At 36.9% G+C, this 22,787-nt stretch overlaps 1 protein-coding gene across 2 annotated transcripts in view; it reads right to left on the bottom strand.

Annotated features, from left to right (window-relative positions):
• The window catches only part of VPS41 (VPS41 subunit of HOPS complex), a 184,657-nt gene that overhangs the window by 89,000 nt on the left and 72,870 nt on the right, over window positions 1–22,787 (bottom strand). For both annotated transcript variants that reach the window (XM_081147818.1, XM_081147819.1), the window contains 2 exons: window positions 6,584–6,703; window positions 5,328–5,474 (listed from right to left, as the gene is read on the bottom strand). In XM_081147818.1, the coding sequence (XP_081003944.1) occupies window positions 5,328–5,474; window positions 6,584–6,703 (267 nt within the window). The remainder of the gene's footprint in view (window positions 1–5,327; window positions 5,475–6,583; window positions 6,704–22,787) is intronic.

The raw sequence follows: 22,787 nt of genomic DNA, 5'->3' as shown, positions 1-22,787 counted from the left end.
ATATAGTAACAGGAAAGTATGAATATGTGTCTGCATGTGTGTATGTAAACACACACACACGTGCACACACACACAAAGGTGGGTAAAGGTAGGTTTACAGTTGCATTGTGACATTCTTTTGAGTTACTAAAGCTATTGTAATAATAATAACCTACATGTCTTTTTCCAAATGAACAAATGAACGGTAAACCTACTTTTGCCCACCCCGTGCGTGTGCATAATATTAATTAGTGCTTTTGAACAACTCCGGGCATCATTCTAAATTGAGGGCTTTGTAAAGCAGACATAGCTCTTTTCTTAGGAAGATTATGGTACAGTGAGGGAGACACAATTAAATAAGGCATTTTATTCAAGTGTGATATAGAAGTGCAGAAGTACAGGGCAGGGAGCATCTACTGGCTGGAGAGGAAGGCTTCCTGGAAGTGAAATAATGCCAAAGCCAAACTGTGTCTCTCTGGCCATGCCACAACCTCTCTAAAGACAAGGACACATGGTGTGACTGGAAGCAAGGCCATGGCTCTATTCTAACCTTCTCAGTTCTGTGGTCTAAGCTCTTATTCCAGCACCTGTCTCATAGATGGGAAGCAGTAGGTGCAAGTGGGTAAACAGCAAAGTGCTACCCTAAGCTCATGTCCTGCATAAGAAAAGATCAATGATTTCAAGAGCCCTTTATACTGACAGGTAGTTCTTCACCCAGGAACACTAATTTGCTTCATTCAACTTTCTCCTCCAGTTCTCCACTTACATGTCTAATAGGCATCTCAAGTGGATTCATACAAAAACAACTCCTATCTTTTCCCTTCTAAGCATTCTTCATTGGGAGTCTTTCCCATTTCAGTAAAAGGTAGCTTCGTTTTCTAGTTCCTCAGGCAAAAAAAAAGATACCATTCCCACTGACTTCTCTCTTTTCCTTTCAAGTCACATCCAACCATGAAAGAATACTGTGGGGAACTACCCTCAAAATATATTCAGAATCCAGTCACTCCTTGCCAGCTCCACCAGCTGATCCAAGACACCACGTTTTACTGAGGTTACTGGAATAGCCTCCTAACCAGTCTCCATTCTTCCCTGCACTTTTGCTGTTTAGCTCCACACAGCAACCAGAGTGATCCTTTAAAATCTAAGTTAGGCCCTAGCTGGTATTGCTCAGTGGTTAGAGCGTCAGCCTCCAGGCTGAAGGGTCCTGGGTTCGATTCCAGCCAAGGACAAATACCTCAGTTGCAGGCTCTATACCTGGCCCTGGTTTAGGCTCGTGCGGGAGGCAACCAATTGATGTGTCTTTCTCACATCTCACATTGATATCTCTCTCTCTCTCTTTTCCACTCTCTCTGCAAAGCAATGGAAAAAATATCCTTGGCTGAGAATTTAAAAATAAATAAATAAATAAAATCCAAGTTCGATCATTTAACTCTACTGCTCAAATCCTCTGCTAGCTTCCCAATTCACCCCAATTAAAAGCCAAAGATTGCACAAAGGCCTGTGAGCCCTTCCATGATCTGCTCCAGCACAACACAACCACATACATCTCTTTCTCTCTCTAGTATCACCTTCTATCCCTCTCCTCCACACCTGCTTTGTCCTCTCTGGCGATGCTGTTTTCCTTTACATTCCACAAAGAAACACCACTAAGATTCTTGCCTCAAAGATTCTGCCCTGGCTGCTCCCTCTGCTAAACCTCTTCAGATCTCTGCCCAGATGATGCATGAATTATGAGAGATGTCTTCCCTGAACCACGATAAATTAACTAACACTCACCTACAATCCCTTTCCCATTTTCCTTTTTAACTACTCCCTTTGATATTCACCATCAACATGGCATGTTTATTTACTTGTCCATTTCCTTTCACTAGAATGAATATAAATTTGCCCAGAGAGGAAATTCACCCAAACTTTGGCAAGGACATCACATGAACTTAGTAAACACTGTCCTGCAAAGGGAAGGGAAAGGAGGGAAGGGGAAGGAGAAAGAAAGAAATGGTTAGCTCTAATTACACACTTTACTACACTGTGGTGATGGTTTCCTCCCAATAAGATTGCTCTCTCTCTGAGAGAAAAGATTATGTCCTTATCTTCTCTTCCCGAAACAGAACACAGTAAGATCCTCCATTGAGAGGTAATCAATATATAACTAGTTGAGCGTGAAGAAGAGGAATCCCCAGTAAAATGAAACATTTGACATGAAAACATCATAAGTTGGATTGTAACTTGGGCACAAAGTACATTAATTTCCTGTGACTGCTGTAAAAGATTACCACAAACTTGATGGTTTTAAACCAACAGAAATGAATTCTTTCATAGTTCTGTAGGCTAGGAGTATGAAATCAGTTTCATGGTTCTGTAGGCTAGAAATCTGAAATCAGTTTCATGTTCTGTAGGCTAGAAGTCTGAAAACAGTTTCAAAATCATGGTGCTGGTTAGGGTCTCCCTCCCTCCAGAGGCTCTAGAGAAGAATCTAGAATCCTTGCTTCCTCTAGTTTCTGGGGGCTGCCAGCATTCCTTGGGTGCATCACTCCACTATGATCTCTGCCTCCACGTTCACACTGCCTTCTCCACTTTGGTGGTAGCACTCACTCTTTAAGGACATGTGTGATTGTATTTAGGACCTAAGCAGATAATGCAGGATAATCTCATCATCTCAAGATCCTTAATTAATCCTATCTTTTGCCATACTCTTTTGCCATATAAAGAAATGTTTCCAGGTTGTGGAAATTAGCACTTCTTCTCTTTGGGGGTCATTATTCAGTCTAATAGAGAAAGCATTTCTTGTAGAAATGAGTGAACTTATTACATGTCCCTATAGGCTAATTTTCCTTCTTTTTCACCAAAAAAAAAGAAAAATCACAACTTTAAAACAACAAAAAAAGCCACTTGGTCCGTTTAAAGAACTTAAAAAATATCAACAATATAAGTTTTTTGATGAGCAACAATACACATAGATAGGGAGGCTGGAGAATCAATATTTTTATCCTAGACTTTGGGGACAACTTCCTGTTATCTTTAATGTGAATCAGGCTATGTTCATTTAACATATGAGAACAATTAGTGCATGTTTGAGGAAGGATAGTAAGAAGCTAGGAAAATTCCTAGCCAAGTGGAATAAGGAAACTGAGACAAGATAATTAAACAAGGCCAAACAATCTGAACAACTTATAGCCAGCTAGTGAATCGCAAGACCTCATCTTTCCTAACCAAGGATCCTTGAGCGAAAATAGTTTATACCTCTCCTCCCTAACCAGAGAATAAATAGCTTAAATCACCCTGGCCCTGGAGATAGAGAAGAGACTCAGTTAATGCCATGTGTGCCAGCCAAACCCAAAGAAAGATGAAGTCAGGGGAACAAATAACAAATTGCCTGATTAGAGCCAGAGAGACCCAAGATAAAAGTAAAACAGTAAAGTCGACCAAAGAATAATCCTAAATTCCCCTATATGCTTACTTCGATGCATCAGCATATTAAAAATGCACCTGAAAAGCTGATGACTATTCTGCTGAAATCATCCCCTAAGATTCTTACCTGTAGAAGAAAGATAAAAACCCTCAAGAGCGAGGATACTAGTACAGGCTCACTCTAGAGCACACCCATGGCCCTTTTTGGGCATGAACATTTTACTTTTTAAAAAAAATTTATCCTTATTGTTGAAAGTATTACAGATGTGCCCTTTTTTTTACCCCATTGATCCCCTCCACCCCATATCTGCCCCACCCCCTGGCCTTCCCCATACTACTGTCTGTGTCCATGGGTTATGCATATATGCATATAAATTCTTTGATTGATCTCTCCTCACCCACTAACCCCCATCCTTGCCTTCCCTCTGAGATTCATCAGTCTGTTCCATGCTTCTATGTCTCTGTAACACTTAACTTTCTTTCTCCTAAAAGCAGCCACCCCACCTTGGGTCACTTCTATCACTGTGACTTTTACTTCCCAGTGAGCTAACAGCAGCCCCGCCTTGGGTCACTTCTCTCCTATATTTCTAGGGAGCCAAAGCAAAGCACCACCTACGCTCTCTCCTGTTGCTTCTTCTATCCTAAGTCCTTCCTTTGTTTCACTGTCCCCAGCTTTAATAAACATACTCTCAAAATCACTTGGACCAGTGTTGTGAAATCTTTCCTACACGAAGCCAAGAACTCACACACACTACAGGCCGGACAAGGTAGACCCGCTCCGGGCCAGTCCCTGCCAAGTGACATGTTCAATTTAGAGAGAAAGAGAACCTGAGTCATCTCAACCTCAGAGCCAGGAGGACCTAACCTCAAGAAAACTATGCTTGTTTTGGTAATAAGAAGCATTAATTAATACTTTTTACGCTTTCCCTTTCCAGAGAAGACTAAATTTTAAATAGGCATGTCTCTTTCACAACTTTTCTAGAATTTAATGACATAATGACAGCTATTATTTATGAAGCACACTATGTCAGATTTTGTGCTAAGCTCTTTATAGGCATTACCTCATTTAATTCTCCACAAAACTTATGAGAATTATTAGTACTCCCATTTTGTGGATGAGGACATTAAGTTTCAGCGAGGGTAACACAGGAAGTAAATGGAGAAGTTGGAATTGACCTCAGGTCTGCCTGACTCTAAGGTGGGAGGTTCTTCCATTGGACTAGTGCCAGGATACTTTCTCATACCAATTTTACTTCAGCTGGTCTTTACTTATTTTGTTCAGGTTAAGCTATATATTTTAAAAGGGAAACAACTTTTGGCTCTGAAGTACCTAATACAAGACAAGCACTGTGATCTATGAAATAAATGTGAATGAGTTTTGGGCCTCTTTTACAAAATAGCTAAATTTCATTTATTCAGGCACATAAAGGGCAGATAGTTATATGTCACAAATAGTCCCAAATCTTATTGATAATAAGTCTGGACCTCTCTCTACTCCTCCATTTTATTACCATGCAAGCAAGATGAATTAGTTTATCCTTTTTCCACCATTAATCTGATGAAGAAGCTAAGGGCCTAAGGGAAATGAAAAGAGAAAGAAAACAACAGAGAAAGGAAAACCTGATGAATCCACAAAATTAATCACATGTTCTATAAATAGCCAAGGCCAATTGGGTTATGGAAAATTTTTAAAAATATTTTAAAAAGCAGCACCACTGTGAACATAGAAAAGTTCACAGTTTGTTTTTCATGGCATAGAAAAGAAAGACTCTCTTAAAACATGCAAAGACAGGATTGAGCATTAAATGATTATCACATGATGATAATACTCAGGTGAAAATATTTTGGTTGCAAGAAGCCATTCAAGAACTCGTATTCCTTTGGACTATCCTCAATAGGTCTAGAACAACATAGACTTATTATAAGATAAGCCAAACCACCTTGATAGAAGTCCCCCAGCCGATAATCAGTGTCACACTGTCCTTCCAGCAGAGGCTGCAGGGATACATATCTGGGCGAAGACTTATATCATCCCGGGGCACATTGGTGATTCTTTGCTTTGAGGTGATGTCAAAAATTTTCACACCCTGGAAAATAAAACAGCATTAAGCATTCTCTACTTGGGAGAAGAAAAGTAATGGAAAATACTGCTACACACAACTGATAACCAGCACTGCAAAATACTGACAGTGTTTATTGAGCACTGCTGGGAATCATGCAAAGCAAATGCTCCTACTTCACACAAACCTGTGAGAACCCCAAGCAAAAGAAAACCTCCATGCTTCTTTCTGGACTAAAGCAATTTTATCAGTGGATAGCAACAGTGGCTCAAATACAACACAAACATAAAATGTACAGATGTCAACAACTGCATTTCCAACATGACAGAAAAGTAACATTTCTAATTGTGTATCATTCCACTCATTGCAAAATGAAGTTTGCTTTTTATAAACACTTTGAAATTGAAAATCTACTATGTACAGAAAACTACACTTGACATTTAAATACTCAGATGGAAACATGGAGTAAGCAGCTAACTAAAAATAAACCAAGAGGCCACAGTTTTGTTTACCTTTACTGTGACCCAGGAAAAATGAGTCCTGAATAGCAAAGTAGATTCTGACAGAATAGAACTAATTTGCTAAGCTACACCTTGAAATTCCAAAAGCTATGCCAGATGTCAAAAAGATAATTTTTAAACTTCCTATTTGCTCTAACTTATATTGAGTAAACTGTAAGTAAATGTAGTACCAAAAATAATGATCTACTTTTTAGAAGGTAGGCCTATATTTTTCTTGTGATTATACTGGAAGTAAAATGGAATCAGCAATATTCTGCACTTGTTTCATATCAACTGTTACTTGCCCTTGGCTAACAGGCAAAAGGTATTTTCAAGTCCACATTCCCAATGCAGCTTTTCAATCATTAAGATACCTTTTCATTTTCTTGACTATTCTCCATGCCTCAGGTTTCTTCCTTTAAAATAGAGTCCAGAATATGTTGTGAGTGACTCTATTATGAAAGCCAAGAGCAATCTAATTTCTTTAACCTTCCAGGTATGATATGAATTGCCATTTGTATCTTTTAGAAATGACCACCACAGCAAGTGGTATCTTTTCCCTTTGTTACAGCCCTCTCAGTTCAGCCATTCTTTTGGCTCTATAGAACCACTACAGAGATGGAGACATGCTTTTACCATATTATTGGCCCAAGCAATCAGATGGCCTCTCCACTTCACACTTCTTATGTTCCCTTCCCCTTCATGCAGAACAGAAGACTTCCATCTGCTCATCCAAGACCGTTCAAACAGTAGCAACTACGGACAAATGTTACAAAAACAGATTTTTAGAAACCAAGCAGCATGTATTAGATTCCCTTCTTACTATTTTTGCCTGGCCACTGACCAAATGACAAAGTTATTCTCAACAATTTTTAAAGTAGACTTATAGTATTACATAATTTGCATTTTGGAAAGAATTTCCATTACATTTTATCCTGCCCAGATGTATGAATGTTGAAGTTACTACAAAGTCAAGCCACAAGATGGCACCAAAATACCAAAATTCATGGACAATACTGAACATCAGTCAGTCAAAATATCTGTATCACAAAATGTTCTTCAAATGACTGCCCAAGAATTAATTTATTTGGTAAACTGGGAAATCAAAACCTCATAGTTTTCCCCTGAAAATAAGAAAATATTAGTTATAAATTAAATCACGACAGTTAGAAGCAGTCTGTTTTTCATTTAAAATCATTTTAAAATGACATTTGAGCAGTAATTTATGTCATAAGATAAATTTGCTTTAGGATTAAACTTCTTTTAAAAGCTCAGAGTAGCTACAGTCTTTATTTTAAAGGGAAGAATTTATAATAAAAATATCTGCTGGATAAGTTTTTTACCAAATATAACTGGTCCAAACCTTTAAGACTGTAGTTCTAATAATTCATGCATTATTAAGGACACAATAAAATAGTTTTCCTTGATATATCCAATTTAAATACTTTAAGACGTTTATACAAAAATATAATACATACAAGATATAATTTATACAACGTATAGCTTATGATATATAACTTCATACATAATCCTGAAATATGTTTACCTTTTTTTTCTTAATATATCTTTATTGTTTTCAGAGAGAGGAAGGGAGAGGAAGAGAGAGAGATAGAAACATCAATGATGAGAGAGTCGTCATTGATCGGCTGTCTCCTGCACACCCCCCACTGGGGTTCGAGCCCGCAATCCAGGTATTTAAAACCAGTGCTGATGACATACAGAATTTTTAAAATTCCTATTATCAGAGTCAATTTCAGTTTACCTTAGTATATTTTGTGTCCCTCCCCACTCCCAGAGAAGGAGGAAAATAGGTAACAGGAGAAAGTAAATCCACATTTTACATTTTTTAATATATCTTTCTCAATAGTTAGGCTCATATAGTCAGAAAGTACAAAATAAAGAAAAAAATCCTAAAATTAAATAAGTGTCCATCTTGCCCTGGCCAGTGCTGCTCAGTGGTTAGAGTGTTGGCCTGCATACCAAAGAATCATGGGTTTGATTGTGATCAAGGGCACATACCTCCCTTGCAGGTTCGATCCCCATTTCCAGTTGAGGTGCATCCAGGAGGCAACTAGGCCATGTGTCTCTCTCACATCAATGTTTCTCTCTCTCTCCCCCTCCCTTCCTCCCTTCTACTCTCTGAAAAAGCAATGGAGAAAATATCCTCAGGTGAGGATTAACAAGAAACAAACAAACAAAAATGAAACCAGTAAGTCCACGCCTGGAAATTAATGATAAGAAATGATCAGACAAGTGAGTAAAGATGTTTGTAAAGTCACTTACAACAGCCAGAAATAGGCTAAAAACTGGGGAATGATTGAGTAAAATGCGGTAGAGCTACAGATATGAAGCGTATACATCCACTTTTAAATGATTTTATATACTTATATTTATTAACATAAAAAGATGTTCAGGGCATATAAAATAAAAGAGCAGATAGTAAAACAGTATTAAATATGATGACCTTTAAATAAAATATGAATGTGTATCCATATATAAAAATCTAAAGATATATTATAATTATAATTAATTCTAGAAATAAGTGATAGATTTTTATATTATTTGTTTTATAATTATTCTGCATGAAATGTGAATTATTTTTATAATGTTAATAACTATAGAGATAAAAATCCATTCTCTTATTTTTACAGTCAGGATAATTTAAGGTAACAGTTGAAACAAAACAATAAAACACTATCAAAAATTCACTGGAAGTTACAGAAAGAAGGAATGCGTGAAGCATACTGAATATGTATTAGAATTAATTCACATTAAACTGTAACTTTTTTTTTAAATAAAATAATAACTACAGAAAATTGTTAATAAAGTCTTGCAATAGCAACCAAAATCCAAATCACTCCAACTGATCCTTTCTGTTGTGGTTGGTGTGCTTTTTGGTTATGGGAAAAAGTTGAGGCCAGCTGGATCCTGGCCTCCCTTTGTCTTTTGCTCTAGCTCCAAAGAAAACTTCCAGCAGAAGGCAAGAAGAAAAGGGAGAGAATTCTGAATTCAGTCCATCTCCTGGTTGAGTCTGAGTTTCCAGAGCTGTATTACAATAAATCTTGTGTTCCATGCTCTGACATAGAATCAAAGCAGCAAAGAAGCTTCTCTTTTAATGATATTTTTGTAGTACAGACAGCACATGGCATTCTGTGCAACTGATGGTATGCTCAAAAAAGTGGGGTGAGGGAGGCTAATATACTAACTTCTATAAATGAAACAAATGTTAATTTACATTACAATTTTAGACATGACTCGTTATTTTCTGATGTTTTTCAAATAGCAGTAGTTTCAATCACTTTACCTTTATATTTTGTGGATGAAAAATAAGTAATAATCTCTATATAAATAGCTTTAAATATATTAGGAAGATCATTGTTTAAAAGAATTCTTTTCAAGTCAAATAACGTCCCCTAATTTCCTGGTCCAGTATATGTTTTAGGGTCATGCTGGTTTTATCAGGGGATAATGAGTACCATATTCCAGATTCATGTATTTGTCTTTCATCTACCAGACTGCAAATATATTGGGGATAGAGAACACATCTTATACTTTGCTAGACACGCAAGGCATAGTAAGTAACAAATACTGAGTAGGCTTCCCTGGGTCTACTAGTCTTACTCTTTCCTTCACTGTTCATACACACAATGTGTTTGCTTTAAGAGGATCTACATAATTCCCCAAAACCCTCATTACTTAGCCCATATGTAGTTAGTGATGTCTAGTGGAATTTGCCCTAATCTCAAAAATCTAAAGAACCTTGTGACTGTTTATATAATTAATATATATATCTTTGCTTTGCCCTGCCCAGTGTGGCTCAGTTGGTTGAGCATCATCCCATGCACCAAAAGGTCACCAGTTCGATTCCCAGGTCATGACACATGCCCAGGTTGTGGGCTCGGTCCCTAGTTGAGGGCGTATAGTAGACAGCTGATCAATGTTCTCTCTTACACAGATGTTTCTCTCTTCCTCTCCCTTCCAATCTCTCTAAAATCAATAAAAACTACATTTTCTATTTTATATATATCCTTGCTTTGAGAAAGGACTCACTTATTTTGACCCCGTGTTCTACTCCTGAAATGTTGGTCTACTTCCCTTTGTTCAATGCCAGAGGATATAATTTGTGTACAGCTTGTCAAAAATTTGAAAACTACTTTTAAGGCTAATCTTTCCCTATTCAGTTTAGATAACTGCAGTTCCTTTATTTCAGGGATGTCAACTCGGCCTGAACAGTGTTTATCTGAAATGTGTGTGTTTGCACACCTGCAGAACGCTATCTGGGTTTGCTGCAGAGCCCACTTCTCCCCATTGTCTCTGACCTAGCCTGCTTCTTCTCTACATTACCTGCCCAACCCTTGAAGCATTCATTTCTGCATTCCCCCTCCACTCCACTTTATTCTTTACTAATGAGTCCTATTTTCCAATCCACACATAGTATAAAACTTTAAATGTCAGCTAATAATTATGGAATAATTTTCCATTACTGCCCTTTGAAACTCTCCAAATACATCTGCTGCACATGCAAGATTTGATTTATAACATTTTGTAGGACATACAGTTTCATACAGAAGGGAGAAGGACCAGATAATCCACTCTCCATTTGCTTTTTTAATCCTAATCTATGGGAATTTCAAGCAGAAACACATTGTGTGGCAGGAATGCTAAGGCAAGTTGTGCTTCAGTGATTTAAGTAAGGATAAACTGCTTTTCTTACAAATATTCTACGCTAATTTAACTACCACAAAACTATCTGCCTGTATTTCACTGACATTTAATAAAATCCATTTCTTTCTTCTAGTCATAAAACTGCCTAGAGAACTACCGAGCACGAATGTTCTACAAAGCATTTTAGAGGGTTAACTATTGAGTGAACTACCATAAAAGCAGCTGGTTAATTTATTTGGTTCATCCTCCACATCCTGTAACAGAGAATTGTCATTATCACAATACTGAGAGCAATTTAAGCTCAACAGGAGCTAAGTACAGAGAGAGAAACTGTTTCCAAAAGGTCTATTTTTTTTGTTATTGTTGGAGAAAGTATTTTAGGGCTTTATTTCCCATAAATCCACATTCTGGCAGTCAGCACTCTCAGTACTTATATTTCAATAGGAGTCCTCACATCTTCAGCAATATACTTTATTCTTCTATGTTTTGTGCTGATAAATCTATCTAGTACTTTCCTATACTACAGAGTGGTCAGGATGCACATCCCAGAATCTCCCTCACATGTGGTGAGATTCCTACAGGGCTGTAATAAAGCTGCTGATTCTGGTCGCGTAACACCTGTCATTACCCATCACCCACTCTTCCCTGATGGAGGAAAGGAAGTATGACTGGCCCCTTTTTAATCATCTTGTGATCTTTCAAGTATATAAATCACTGGACTCCTTCAGGCTTCCTAAACACCAGCAACACTGCTTGCTCTCAGGCAGACAAGAAAGTAGGAAAGACTGGGCTGGGGTGTAAGGCCCTGGGCAGGTCTCAGATACCAGGTGCATTCCTACAGGAAAGACCAAGGGGCTTAGAGAACACAAGATAAAGCACTTAATCAGAGAAGATTCCAGAGTAGAGAAACAAAGAAATAAAAGCAAACCCGGAAAATTACAACATGCCAAACCAAAATAAGATTTTTCTCCTTAAAAACAGACAAAGGGAATAATGATGATAAGGACTTGTCACAGAAAGACTTACAAACCCAAAATGAGGAATGAAATTTTAAAAGTCAAGAAGGCAAGTAAGAAAAAAATTAGCGAGCTCAGAGAAGATCTGGGATGGTAGGTGGCTGTTGATGGCAGACAGGAGGCTTGAATCTTAATGGAGGCAGGAGTGGCTGGAAGAAGAACCCAGTGAACACTATCAGACAGTGCCTTTGTCTTGCTTCTTTCTGACTTTGGCTCAGTACCAAACTTTAAAACACACAGCTTTTTCAAACACCATCAAGAGAGAACATAAGACATGTAGGAAGATAAAGGGAATTTCCCAAATATATCATTGCTTTAAATGCAATGGTTATTTTCTGAACAAGTTATAATCCTTCAAACTCCTTTCCCTTAAGGTAATTAACATCTTTAAAAGCAGTTAAATACAGTCCAAATACTGCTACTGAAGAAGTGTTTGTACACAGACGATTCTCAGAGCCCACTTGAAAGGCTGCTTGCTTCACGCAGTATTTGAGTGAACACAGCTCCAATGCCACACAGGTTCTAGAAAAGCCCTCCAAGTTAACTAATCCTGTGAAAACATGTAGACAGGATAATGTTTTGAAATTTAAATCCTGTGAAAACTATGTAGACAGAATAGTGTTTTGAAATTTAAAAATACTTCATGTATCAACATAAGGAACATCCAATTTACTGACCAAGAAAATCCAAGCTATGGGTTCAATGTGATAACAAGAAGCTAAATACTAGCAGTGCCACTTAGGAGCAGTTTCCTTTATATTAAAAACTAGTGCCCTGGCCCGGTGGCTCACTGGTTAGAGTGTCAGCCTGAGGGCTGGTGTGATTCCTGGTCAAGGGCACATAGCTGGGTTGTAGGTCTGATTCTCAGCCTTGGTAGGGGTGCATGCAGGAGGGAACCAATCAATGTGTTTCTCTCACTTTGATGTTTTTCTCTCTCTCTCTCTCTCCCTCCTTCCTTCCCTTTCACTCTCTCTAAAAATCAATGGAAAAAATATCCTCGGGTGAAGATTAACAACAAAAAACCTAGTGTAAATTTATGTATCCACCTGCCCACTATATGGGTTTAGGAATCAACTGTAACCAGCATGCGAAGTAGACTCCTATTTAAACTAGCAATCTGCAATTTCTGCATATGCAAACTCACAATTGCAAATGTGATTTCAGAAATAAATAGGGGTATTCTAAAACAATTTTACCATTAAAACAAACAAACAAACAAATTTCCATTATAGAATCCACAGACTTAACAGATCTGATTGTTCAAACACCTTGGGTCTGCTTTTCAGTTTGTAGCTGTCTGAAGCTACATTTCCCAGGGCTGGGTTCAAAGTTGGAACCCTTCAGCAGCAAAGGAGAGAAGACACAAAGGTCATCCACAGGGTAATTAAAGTTGAATTCATGTTCTATGTGGTGAATATTTCTAATTTTAACTATACATAATCTCAATCATAGATGACTGCAGGGAGATCTTTGCACAGTGAGGATATGGAAAAATAAAATAAAAAACTGCTGCCCTGGCCGAGTGGATCAGTTGGTTGGAGTGTCCTCCTGTGCACCAAAAAGGTTTCGGGTTTGATTCCTGCTCAGGGCACATACCTAGGTTGTGGGTTCCATCCCAGGTCGGGGCTCCTACGGGAGGCAACCGATAGAACTTTCTCTTTCTCTCTCTCTCCCCGCCACCTTCCTCTCTCTCTCAAAATCAATAAAAACATCATTAGTTGAGGATTAAAAAAAAATACAAAATTGCTAAGTCTTGAATATAACAAAAAAGTCACATGAACACACATGTTTATGTATTTGAACAAGCACTTCACGCAATTAAAAAAGGCAAAGGGGGAAAAAACAAAAGGTCAGGACACTATAGAAGAAACCAAGTCAAATGAACCTGGGAGTGCTGGCCTGTCCTTGACAGCCTCTGTGGAAGCGGTAGGACTGATGGTTTGGGACAGATGCACATCTGTTAGAACGTATTCATCCTCTTTTACACAATCCAGTGTCTACTCTAAAGTCTCATTATGACTCCTATATAAGGTCTCTCTGGGAGAAAGAATAATTATTACAGATTTAGCCAAAATTGGAGAAAAGGCTGCAGGCTATTCAGTAAGCAGCAATATTTCATGATCAAACTAACAATAAATATCAAATGGACAGTCTTCATTGTCCAGGCTTCTATGGTAATATCAAGAGCTGCCCCGAGCAAAGAATATAATCAGACAAATCACATAGGAAGATATATAAGTGGTTAGTAAATAAAAATGTCCAAACTCACTAATAATTTAAAGAAGTTACAAAATAGAACAATGAACTCTATTTGCATATTAAATTGGCAAATACGATGTAGTGAAACAGGTCGGCTCACACACAGGTAGTGTAAAATTGGTATGTGTTCAGAAATGCAATTTTACTTAGCAGTATGTATCAAAAGCCTAAAAAGTAACCATAATCTTTGACTCAGTAATTCCCAAATTAGGACTAGGTGCTAGAAAATCATTCAAAAGCATACACTAAAGTTCATGCCCAAAGATTTCTAGCTTCCTTACAGCATGATGTGATAACCAAATACTGGATACAAGCTAATGTCCAATAATATGAGAATGGTTAAGAAAATTAAATAGATCCTTAGGATGGAATATTATATAACCATTAAAGAATATTTGAGCCCTGGCTGATGTGACTCTGGTTAGAGCATGGGTCATGGGTTCAATTCCCAGTCAAGGGTAGGTACCTAGGTTGCAGGTTTGATCCCCCGCGCAGGTTGGGGTGCATTTGGAGAGGCAACCAATTGATGTCTGTCTGTCTGTCTCTATTTAGCTCTCTCTCTCTCCTCCCTTCTACTCTATCTAAAATCAATGGAAAAATATCCTCAGGTGAGGATTAACAAAAGAATATCTGAGCTAAGAAAATAATGTTGGGAATTTTATTTGATTTACAATGTTATAATGTTAAGTTAAAAAGAGATCCAAAGAGCCCGGCCGGGCGTGGCTCAGCGGTTGAGCATCGACCTAGGATCCAGGCGATCGGGGTTCGATTCCCAGTCAGTGCACATGCCCGGGCTCGATCAATGACTCTCTCATCATTGATGTTTCTATCTCTCTCCCTCTCCTTTCCTCTCTCTGAAGTCAATAAAGATATATTTTTTTTAAAAAAAGAGAGATCCAAAGAGTTGAGATTACTTATACATTCTTTTATTATTTTTATTATAAAAGTAATGCCTGTTTACTACCAAAAAAAAGAAGAAAATACCAACGATGGCCAGAAGAACATTCTTAATACTGCCCGAACATGGTTAACAATAGAATAGCCATACTGTTAATAATTTGCTATATAGTCTTTCATAAATATTGCTACATACTTAATCATATTTCTACCAAAAAATAAAATCAAATCAGACTATACACATATTTTTGTAAAATACCTCAATTGAAGCAATCTAGCTAATGTTGGGCATCTGAATTATTCCAACTGAGAAAGAGAGAAGCTGACATCCAGGAACTGGCCTGGCACTCACAGCTAGGCCTTAGTGTTCTCCAGATGAATATAAATAATTTTGCAGGATATCAGCATTAGACGAGGCCTCATGACCATGAAAGATCAGGATAAAAACAATATCACTCCATTATCACGTCTGAATGCAGACAAAATATGTTTTCCAAGCCATGTGAATAACCAAACATTCCCCTAACCAGGCTAAAATGGAGACTGTTGCTTCTTCACCAATTATGTTTTTAACCTTGATTTAGCCTTTCCTCCTCCTAGATAAGACTTATTAAAATACCCAATGATAGCCCAGCCAGGCGTGGCTCAGTGGTTGAGCATCGACCTAGGATCCAGGTGACTGGGGTTCAATTCCCGGTCAGGGCACATGCCTGGGTTGCAGACTCAATCCCCAGTCAGGAGCATGCAGGAGGCAGCTGATCAATGACTTTCTCATCACTGATGTTTCTATCTATCTCCCTCTCCTTTCCTCTCTCTGAAATCAATAAAGATATATTTAAAAAAAACAAAAACCCAATGATAGAATTATATATTGCTTCCTGACAGCATCCCATCTAGAGCAAAGCCCCTTTTCCTTAAACCCTCCCAAATCACCTCCTATCAGCACAAATCCTATAATAACTTCTTTCCAACACCCCCTTCCTCACATCCCATTAGTGTGTTCCTGGTGCTCACTGGCAGCATGTCAAGACACAGCTAATTCACTATTGTTAGACATTTAGTTTGTTCCAATTTTCACTGTTACACACATATCAAAGAGGAATATTGGCTGAAATTCAATTAGAAAATTGAAAGGAAACAAACAAACAACAGGGGAGAAAATCCAAAATGCATAATGACAAAAGATTGCAAAAGATTACCCCATGGTGATAAATACATACATACACACACATTTTTCCTTCTCAGAAGACTCAGAATACTCATTTTCCTACCAAATCACCATTCAGATTAATCGTCTTACTGTCTAACTGCTTTCCACCAATAGCATTCTACCTATCTGCTTTTGGAAATATACTGTCATTCCTGAAATCCAGATATTATATATTCACAGACCCAACATAGTCCCTGACACAAAACTGTCCTCAAGAAACCAAAGACTCTAGTGAAACTAATGTGATTTAGTTTGTATTGGTGACACCAACTTACAATGGCTGCAACCGACCCCTTGCTTTATATAACCTTATCTTTAAAAAGGGGGGGAGAAAAAGGAAAAAACCTCCCAAAGCTAGTAACAGTAATTAATAGAGCCTTGTTTTAAAAAAAAGACAGAGAAAACCTCCCAGTGTTAATGACAGTCAACTGGTATTAAACCCAAGAACACATAATAAGTATTCTGAACTAGGCAATGATTCTTGCATAGTTATTTGCTATTCAAAATACAGGTGCACAATCACAGCACTCTCAACATGTAAAGGAAAATACTTTCAGCAGGAGCAAAGACAGTTTGATTGCTCTAGGAAGACAGATAGATAGTAGACTTAACATCAGAAGTCAGGGGAATGCTGCAATCCATATGGACACATTACAGATAGAAAAGTTAGCGGAACTCATTAAAGAAAAAAGGTTTCTATTCTCAACAGGCTTTTGATGGATATGAAACAAGGAGGACCACTGAGGATAATGAAGTTGCCATGGATCCATCTCAAAGGCTTTGGGAGTCCTACATATTGACATGAAAAAAGTAATTAATATTTGAGACAAATAAACTTAATTTTGAAAGCAGTGAAGAACACCTATTTTCCAGACTAAAAATGATTTCTATTTTAAGCACTGCATTTCTATTTTTAGCTTCAGCCAGTTCAGCACATAAAGAAAAATCCACCCAAATATACTTTTATAATAATATAGCTATTTTACAACTTGGTTTTATAAACATACAAAAATTATTGTGAACATTGTATTTGTGTTTTACCTCCTATTAACTGGTGGTTTTTAATCAATGTTGGTATGTTTAAAGCATGAAATGAATTTCTAGAAATGGAACTTTAATTTACAGCATAGTACACAGTAGAAATTAAGATATTTATTTACGACAGTTCAACACGCAACCACTAGGACATAAAACTGATAGCTGCCTGTGCAGCAATGTGTGAGAAAAGTTTGTATGTAGAAGGCTGCCTAAGATCAAGCATCTGACCACTTGCAGAAGCATCATCCTGGAGGTCCACTGGACAGCAGACCAAGAGTGATAACTGATGTCAAATCCCTTTTGACCCCAAGAACTCCAGTTCCAATCTGACCAGAAGATAAGCAAACACATAAGGAAGCACCTCTACATTCCCATGTTTAGCAGTCACAGTGGTTCACTGGGCCATCTAAGATCTAAAAATATTTGAATTATTGCAAAAAACCACTCTATCGAATCCTCTTCCAATAAAGATTCAAAATGCAATTTGCTGTTGCAAATCACCACTGAAAATTTACAAAAGCTAGTTGATGCTACCATAACCTTTGTCCTTCAAGTAAAGTTTGCTACACGACTTCAGCTGTGAACAATGAGACACTTTTCCTCATTTCATTCACACAGATACTTTCATTTGCTGAGTGACACTTTCCAGCTTACAAAGCAACTTGTCCCTGCGGACAGGCCCCCTCATTTTATTCCACCACAACACCAAACAGCTGACTACCTAGTTTCTAAAAATGAACTCTGCTGCTACCAGCACTGAGACAATTTAATAATTTGTCAAATAGTAGAACCAGTTATAAAGTATATTTCAGAGTTCAAAGGTAAAGGTCATAGAAAGCTAAAGTTCATCTGCTAACAGAAAAAGTTGAGCAATTAAAAAAAAAAATCCAGACAAGATCTGCTTGGTAGACTTATTTCTAAGAAACGTCATTGCTATGCTCATGTATTAGAATTCCTGCTACATAAGGAGGTCTCACTTAAAAAAAAAAATCGATTGGTTCACACATTGGAAAGCTCTATCCAATGGCCTTTTAAAAGATGTGCTTTCTCTTTTTTTTCCAACATGGAAAAAAACAGAATTTAGAATAAGCTTTTTATATGCTCATGTGTCAGGCAGGGGAGTCCATAAATCTAGCTATAGCATTCAACTACTAAGAAGTTACCTTGAAAACCTAAAATAGCCCGGCCGGGCATGGCTCAGCGGTTGAGCGTCGACCTCGGATCTAGGCGATCAGAGTTCGATTCCTGGTCAGGGCACATGCCCGGGTTGCGGACTCGATCAATGACTCTCTCACCACTGATGTTTCTATCTCTCTCCCTCGCCTTTCCTCTCTCTGAAATCAATAAAGATATATTTTTTTTTTAAAAAAAGAAAACCTAAAATAAAAGTGTATGCAGGACAGAACTATAGCCTCCTTTTCCTAGTCCCTGATGGATAACGAATCTCTCTAAAGACTAAGAAGCTGAAATCTTTAAAGGAAATATCAACAAATGTGTCAAACTGCAGTATCAGGTTTTTTTCTGTTATATTGCTGTTTTGCAGGGCTATTCTCGAATGTATGTCCTAATTATTTTAAAAAATGTTTTAAGGAATTAAAACTTTTAATAAAATCAAGAAAACTAAAATATTGTTAGACATCTCTTTCAAGTGTTCTCATGAAATAACATCATTAATATCTCATTGTGGGATTTCTATTTTTCCTATTTCGCTTCTCTAGTCTCCATGCCACTTTCATCATTTCTAGAAGTTGGCATGTAATTCCAAGATTAATTTGGCTGTCAGTCTAGGGAAGATCAGTGTTCTTAAGGGTTAAAAATGTCATTATTTCACATTATACCTTCATCTGTCTAGTCTTTGCTCCAATTTTTTTGATGATTAGATTATTTCTTAAAGGCAGAAGGTCATAACCTCTCAATTACAAGGTATTTGTTTTTACTTTCTTTTCCTCCCATTGTCTTCAATCTGCTCTAAACAGAGAGGTCTTGATATCTACAATAATAATTATTGCATGATTATCACCATTAGCTAAATGTTGAACTCTTCAAACTTGTTCTGGTTAGTTTATGGTGGTAGATGAAAAAAAAGTGTGGTTGGAATGAGTGGTGGTATGATTGGGCCAGCATAAATTTTTGCTTTTCTCATTTTTCTAAGGTCTAAAATGTTGTAACTCAGTTATTGAAAAAAATGCAGCTCCTCCTAAAAATTTGCTAACAGCCCTAGCTGGCTTCAATTCTGGTAAAGGGCAAGTTCCTCTGTTGTAGGCTGGATCCTCAGCCCAGGTCAGGGCGTGTGCGGGAGGCAACCAATTGATGTGTCACACATATCAATGTTTCTCTCTCCCTTCCACTCTCTCTGAAAAGCAATGGAAAAAATATCCTCAGGTGAGGATTAAAAAAAAAAAAATTGCTAACACTTCAAGATGAAAATAATCATTTTATAATACTACCCCTTTCTTAATTAAAAGCCTTTTTCTTGGTTTGAAAAATCAAAGATATATTCCTTAATGAGATTTAGAAATATTTCCTTAAATATCTTCAACTAAATAAATATACTTTAAAACAAACAAAACACACTAATGCCAATACTGCAAAGTTTGAGTGATCTTTAAATGTACAGACACATACAGGAGAGAAGGAAGAACTTTCTCTGGAGATTTCTGCAAACCACATCAAACTGCAGTACATTTTGGAAATCTCTAGTTATTTAACTGTATACAAAGAGGTCACTATAGTTTACTGAATAAACACTACTTTTTATTATTAACTAAAAACATATTTACATAATAAACTTTAATGAATCCAAAAAAAATCAGTCAATACTTTGTATGCTTCAAACATTTACAGACCAATATTTCTTAAGCCTCTAACAAAAGGAGAAGAAATTCTCATGGTTTTTTAAAGGGAAGGAACTTAAAATTTAAATGCCTAAAGAACAGTTCATTTGTTTGTCATCCCATAGGTAATTATAGCAAAATTAGTGGCTCTCAAACCTAAAAGGGGTATTGGTACAAGAACTGATACACAGATCAAAAGAATTGAAAGTCCAGAAATTTATGGTTAACTTATTTTTGACAATGGGCCAAGACAATGGTGAGCAAAACAGTATTTTCTACAAATGGTCCTAGGACACCTGGACATCCATATGCAAAAGAATGAATTTGGACCCCTACCTTACACCATAAATAAAAATTAACTCAAAGTGGATTCCAGGCCCTAGTCGGTTTGGTTCAGTGGTTATAGCATCGGCCTGTGGACTGAAGGATCCCAGGTTTGGTTTTAGCCAAGGGCATGTACCTCGGTTGCAGGCTCTATCCCTGTCCCCAGCAGGGGCACATGCAGGAAGCAACCAATTGATCTGTCTCTCACATTGATGTTTCTCTCTTTCTCTTTCCCCACCCCTTCCACTTTCTCTGAAAAGCAATGGAAAAAATATTCTTGGGTGAGGATTAAAAAAAAAAGTGGATTCTAGGACTAAATTTAAGAGTTAAAACTACACAACTCTTAGAAGAAAACACAGGTATAAATCTTCATGACCCTTGGATTAAGCAATGACTTCTTAAATATAACACAGAAAACACAAGTGTCAAAAGAAAAAAGAAACAGTTAAATGAGATTTCATCAAAATTAAAAGCTTCTGTACTTCAAATAACACTTCAATAAAGTAAAAAGACAACAAACAGACTGGGGGAAAATATCTGCAAATCATATATAGATAAGGAACATGTATCCAGAATATATAAAGAATGTACAACTGCATAATAAAAAGACAAATAGTTCAATCAAAAAGTGGGCAAAAAAAATGAAACAGACATTCCTCTAAAGAAGACATGCGAATAGCCCATAAGCACATGAAAAGATGCTCACATCATTAGTTATTATTAAATGGAAATCAAAACAACAATGACATACTATTTCACACCCAACAGATGGCTATAATCAAAAACAGATAAAATTGAGTATTAGTGATAATATGGAGAATTAACTCTCACACATTGCTAGTGAGAATGTGAAATGGTGTGGTCACTTTAGAAAACAGTTTGACAATTCTTCAAAGTGTTCAGCAGAGAGTTAACCATATAATAATTCCACACCCAAGAATGAAAATACACGGCCACACAAAAAGCTGTGCATGAATGTTCACAGTAGCATTCATAATAGTCAAAAGGTAGAGCAACCCAAATGTCCATCAACTAATAAATGTCTAAATAAAATATATATCCATACAATAAAATATGATTTGGCCATAAAAAGAAATTAAGTACTGATATATGCTATAATATGGATGTACCTAGAAAACTAATGAAAGATGTCAGAAAAGAAGGCTGCGTACTGTATGAGTCCACTTACACAAAATATCCAGAATTTATTTGAATGAAAATTTATCTGAATTTATCAGAATGGAAAAATTTATAGAGAAATGAAGTAGGTTAGTGATTTGCTAGTACTGGGAAGGGAAAGAAGGTGGATAGAGAGTGATGCTAATACGGGTACAAGGTTCCTTTATTGGGATGATATTCTAAAATTACATTATGGTGATGATTGCACAACTCTGTAAATATACTAAAAATCACTGAACTTTGAACTTTATGGTATACAAATTATATATCAACAAAACTATTAAAAATCTAAAGGAGGTGACTTAACATCACTTACATTGACATGTGTAATCATATGATTCTTCACTTCAACACATCACACATTCACACATATACTTTTATCAGATACTAAACCTGTAGGGTTTTTTTTTTCTTTTAAATTATTTTAATCCAGAAATTCTACCTTAATAATATCATTTTTAAAAAGTTTTTCACCAGATGACTTGAACTGTTTTTATTTTGTATACACTCAATTAAACATCTTTTTGTTCTTGGAAAGAAATGTCTACAGATGTGTTCCTGGAGAACAGAATAGAAAAAATGAGATATCAGAATGTTCTCTCATAGAACACTGAACATAGGAAAACTTGTCAAGTAGTATAACCAGAGATGAACCAAATCCATGATTTTCTAGCCTGTTTTGGCATTTAGTGAATTCTACTTATTTTACTGCTTATCAGAATGTATATCTCTGTATAAATTCCAGCCTCCTTCCTCATTACCTCATCTGCATTTGGATGATGGGCTGCTCTGTTGTCTGCATAATGTTCATATATCTACTCAGTGAGCTCTGGCCCAAACAGCTACATTCACACTATATCCTAAGATATCTGTAAGTGATATAAAATGTTAAATAGAAGGATGAAGAATATGTTATTAGCACAGTTAACCCAGGTATACTGCATGTTGACAAGACATTCAGGCAGCAAAACTGTTATGGCAAACCTGATGAGACTACAGGTATCCCTCACAGGATAAAAGTAATCATTAAACTCCACAAATAAGCTGATTATTAAGAACAGAAATCAATACAGAAATATCCCACCTTCAGAGTTTGAGTCTTACCACTTGGACATCTCTACTCATATTATCTCTAATATGCTCTTTCATTTCAGAAATAGGGAACAACTATAAAATATCTAACTCCTGAAATTAGAAACTAGAACTCAAAACTGCATCCCACACTAGGGAAATACTTAAGCCACAGTGATTTATAAACATTTTAAGTTACTGATATTTTATGAGAATTAGTATTAAAAAGGCAGCAGACATCTTAGAAGCTGCTTCTCCTGCCCCAGTCAAGCCTTCAGATAACTGCAGACTCAGCCAAAATCTAAACTGAAACCTCAAGAAAGATGCTGAGCCAGAACCACACAGGT

Source organism: Miniopterus schreibersii (assembly GCF_964146895.1).
Source record: "Miniopterus schreibersii genome assembly, chromosome: 9".
Classification (NCBI taxonomy): Eukaryota; Metazoa; Chordata; class Mammalia; order Chiroptera; family Miniopteridae; genus Miniopterus; species Miniopterus schreibersii.
The sequence above is the reverse complement of the archived record's forward strand: the minus strand, read 5'-3'. Positions and strand labels throughout refer to the sequence as shown.